Below are 4,671 nucleotides of genomic sequence, written 5' to 3'. Positions count from 1 at the left end.
CGAAGCTTGTTCTGTTCCCAACTGTGTTAGAACAAACTCCGCCTTCCTGCTCGATCATTCGCTAACAATTTACGCTCCTGGACTTGTACCCAATAGAAAAACAGAAATAGTCGACATCTCCATCCAATCCCTTGCAAAAGAAGGCGGGACTTGTTGGAATACGGGTGGTAAAAACAAAATGCGTCTCGGAGACCCCCCACTGAAACTTAAGATGGCGTCCCGCGTCACTATGGAGAACAACATACGCTGAAGGCAGCGGCTTCTTCTTGATTGGCTGTTAACGTTCGAACGTCGCTATGGAAACCGCTGTACTGCGTTCACTTCCTCATGTTCCTCACTTCATTGAAATCTTGGCCAAGCCCCAAATTATTCCCTTCTCCTTATACAAGAGCAATATATAGGGCGTCGAATCATATCCTACACACCCTATGTAGTGCTCTAGGTGTGCATTTAAGATGTATTTGGGATTCAGCCCTCTAAAAAAGGTCCCATTATTTGCTGTACAATAGTAATAATGATAGACCTGACACAGTGTCCATGACTACAGATCACAAATATTAATAAAGGCTCAGTTGCTAAATGGATCTAAGTGTATAAAATTAGAGTTTATAAACTTATGGGGTAAGGATTTAAGTTTATAAATGTTGAATGACTTACAATCACATTGTTGTAGATTACAAGTAGGAAATTAAGTAATGAATGACATTTTAATGGTGCAATAATTATGTATAAAATGATGACAAAGACGTTGTAGATAAAATAGCACATTTATTAAAAAGAAACAGCACACAGTCCGCAGTTTGTGCGTTTCGTTTCCCTAAAAGCCCGAGGGTCCTGAACAGGCCGAGAGAGGGACGGACGGATGGGGGTCCAACAGAGGAGTGCTAGTCCAATACACACTCAACATTTTACCCCTACACACACACACACACACACACACACACACACACACACAGTAATAAGCTAACTGGCTAACCAGCTAACATCAGCGTGAAGGCAGCAGCGTCTTTGGCCGTGTCGATGGCTGTGTGTTTTGTAACTGAAGAAATGTTAAAAGAACCGTGCAAAAGAAACAGATCATGACTCACAAGATGGTAAATCACTGAATAGTGTATTATAAAAAAATCAAATTTAAAAATTAAATTTCCAGGCATCAATAACAAAGGCGTCAATTCAATATGGCAACAGATGACAAGCAAGAAAAACAAGCTTTAAAAATAAAAACAGCAGGCAGTGCAAAGAAAAAAAAAACACCAATAAAACCCATCAAAGTAGAATAAAAATCAAATCAGAAATCCTGAGGAGAAAGAAGAGACTAAAATCTAAAAACACAACAAAAAAACCTCAATCAAATCATCCAATTCTGAAATGTACAGAAAAAAGAAAAACCCCATTCTGAAGGAGCCCCTGTTTCATAACAGGCCTGAGAGGGCGTGTCCTGGTCCATATATGGAAATGTGGGTGTGTCCTCTTCCATATATGGAAATCTGGGGTCCATATATGGAATTGTGTTCATGTCTGTGTCTCAGTATTGGTAACTATGGGTCTGTCTGAGTCCACGTACATATAGAAACTACTATTACAATTCTAATTACTCAACCAGTGAGCTGATATATGGGTTTATATATATGAGTTAAAACCCCACCCACATAACCCCACCCAAGCCACACCCACCCACCAGCCTGCAGTCTGCATACAGCCCCTCCTCTCTGTACCGACAGCAGTGAGGTTTCACCTCAACAAAGAAAACAGCAAAATAATAAAAACCATAAAATCAATCAAACACAACAACAACAAGCACAATATTATTCATCAACCGTATGGCACACGCTAATCAGTGTGACTTCGTACCACAAACACACACACACACTGAGACACACTTACACACACACAAACACAGCGTACAAGTTCACTTTGGTGCTGATTATCGCTTCTGAAATGAGAAAAGGTGCTTTATGTGATTCCTTTCTGATGTCCAAACCAAAAAAAAAAAAAAAAAAACAAGCAGAGAGAAAAGCAGATGTCTGATCAAGAGCAAAAAAACAAACAAACAAACCAAAAAGCCTCAGGCCACAAAAAGCAGGAAAGAAATGGAGGAAAAAAAACATGTTAAAGCACCCAGCAATAATTGGAAGCAGGCAGCCACCAATTAGCACAAGTGTGTATGTAAAACTGGTGGCTACTGACTTCCAGTGACACGGTTAGCAGCATTGGCATTTTATCAGAACTGCGTCTTTAATATGGTGGACGGTCCAGCAACATTCAACTACCCACACAACTAAAATGAACCGAAAACAAGAAGGTGGAGCCTGTCACTTCACCAGCAGGGGTGTGTGTGTGTATGTGTGTGTGCAAGAGAGAGAGAGAGAGAGAGAGAGAGAGAGAGAGATAATGGACTATGTATGAATCCAAACTGATCTGTACTGGACACATAATGCACTACATAGTGGACTAAAGCCTTTAGGTAGTGTACTAATATAAGGAACAGGAGGCTAGATCCTAAATAGCTCCTCACTGCACACATAGTGCACTACCAAGGGAATATAACCCCTTACAAAGCCCTATGTAGTGCATTTAAACAGGGACTGTAAATATAGTGCACTGCAGAATCATTTACAATCTTTACCCTATCTAGTGCACTACATATTAATAAATACTTTACACAGACTTCAAGTATAAATACACTACACCCTATGTAGTGCCCTATATAGCTAATACAGCTCAATTTGGACACAGTTCTCGATCCCTGTATACGTGCACCAGACAGGGTACGAAGCATTAAGCTGGAGCTCACCTCTGTTATCCCTGTACATGTACACTACATAGGGTTTATCTTCTGTACACTATGTAGTGCACTACATGTCCACTAAGGAACGTCAGGGATTCTGTAGCTGAATTTTTATACATTGAAAAACCAAATAAAATAAGCAAAGTAATAAAATGTGGGCTAAAGGGAGAGTTGTGTAAAGTTCACAGCTCTGTCATGATCACAATGTGGTGATAAAACCCTTGATGCTGCACGTTTCCCGCTGGTTTAACGATTGCATAGCTGACGAGTAATACGCTGGAGCTCCAATACTTTTGCACTGGAGGCTGATGGAGCTAACAGGTAATGGAAGCGTAGGGCTACCAGATTAGCATAGTGCGCGACAGCTGCATGTGTAAATGATAAAGTTATTCCCTTCACATTCAGGCTGTTTAACACACGCGCTCACTTCTGCTGCACCGTGCTAAACTGCTGTCCATAAGCACACAGTACGTCTTAGCGTGGTAGCTCCAGTGTAAAACTAAAGCAGAAAACCTCACATGAAACCGGACATGTCTCGGGTGAAAGGGAACGCCGTGCTGGACCGTTCCTTTAAACCCAAATCTCACTGGCTTGTCTTTCTCCTCCAATCACAATGCAGTATGACGCAACGTCCCACCCCGTCACTTCCTGTTGGACCAGGCATATCAGTCCACCCCCTTCCCTCTCTCTCTCTCTCTCTCTCTCTCTCTCTCCCTCTCTCCCCCCACTCTCTCCCTCACAGGCGGCAGAGGCAGAACAGTGTAGGTATGAACACTCCGAAGGCCACTAGGATAGGGAACATTAGGCTGCTGTTATCGGCCGCGTACGGATTCGGCGTTCTTGGGCCAGACCGGACCTGTTTTTTCAGAGACTGGGACATGACCTTCTTCACCGTATCATCACCCCCTTCAGAGTCCTCTTCCTCTTCTTCATCTTCATCGGGTTTCTCCAGGCCAGGGTGAGGCTGCAGCTTTGGCACATCTGAGAGGAGAACAGAACCGGACAGTTAAAACAGGGACAGAAGTGGGTGTGGCCTAAACTGGTTTTTCTTTACTTTTCTAAGTTTTTCATTAAAGAATTTCAAATTCAGAAAAATTAGTAACTAGTAAACTAGTAACCTAAAGTAACCCCCGTGACCCTGACCAGGCTGTGTGAACGTAAACACGTCACGCTATCCTGCTCACTGGGGTCAATCATTAAAGGGAAAGGCAAGGATCTCACAGCTTCAGTGAAAGTCACGCTACACGATGACCGGAAGCATTGTTTCTAAAACATATCAATTTTAAATTCTACACCTTTTATCTGACCAGAGTGAGAAAACGAGCGATTTTTCATCCAGATGCTCATGCTCTTTTCAAGGACACACACGATGAGATTTACATCCACTGGATATAAATTCAGTAATGTGACATCAAAGAGCTATTGTTTCCAAGGTAACGGTGATCTGATCACAAAACCAAGTCATTTACATCACATCTCCCTCACCTTCAGGTTTCCCCTTCATCACATACAGAGCACACACCTTCGGATTGTCGTAGTAACCCTGAGAGAGAGAGAGAGAGAGAGAGAGAGATAAGGCAATGAACACACACACACCAAAGTGCAAATCAAATGCAAATCAACCACATTGTCCAAAGTCATGCAAGTATATGGAAATATCTGTTTATTAGAAATAAATAAAAGCTACAGTGAGTTAGTCGTTACTCAGCACTAGTTACTCAGCACTAGTTACTCAGCACTAGTTACTCAGTTATACAGACTTCTGTTTAAGAATCTGGACTCAGTATATGAGGGTTGTGAATATTTTAATGAGTGTGTTTGATTGACAACCCTCTCTCTGAGACTCCGCCCCACTCCATACACACAGAATCAGGATTAAACCA

General features: G+C 42.0%; 1 protein-coding gene across 2 annotated transcripts in view; it reads right to left on the bottom strand.

The window, feature by feature from the left end:
• Nucleotides 1-748: 748 nt before the first annotated feature.
• Nucleotides 749-4,671, bottom strand: part of mlec (malectin) — an 11,328-nt gene continuing 7,405 nt past the window's right edge. For both annotated transcript variants that reach the window (XM_058390202.1, XM_058390201.1), the window contains exons 5-6: nucleotides 4,274-4,331; nucleotides 749-3,769 (exon numbers count right to left, since the gene is read on the bottom strand). In XM_058390202.1, coding sequence (XP_058246185.1) covers nucleotides 3,525-3,769; nucleotides 4,274-4,331 — 303 coding nt within the window. In that variant the 3' untranslated portion in view covers nucleotides 749-3,524. The remainder of the gene's footprint in view (nucleotides 3,770-4,273; nucleotides 4,332-4,671) is intronic.

This window comes from Hemibagrus wyckioides, linkage group LG05 (genome assembly GCF_019097595.1).
Source record: "Hemibagrus wyckioides isolate EC202008001 linkage group LG05, SWU_Hwy_1.0, whole genome shotgun sequence".
Taxonomy (NCBI): domain Eukaryota; kingdom Metazoa; phylum Chordata; class Actinopteri; order Siluriformes; family Bagridae; genus Hemibagrus; species Hemibagrus wyckioides.
Note: the sequence above shows the minus strand (reverse complement) of the source record. Positions and strands in the feature narration are given on the sequence as shown.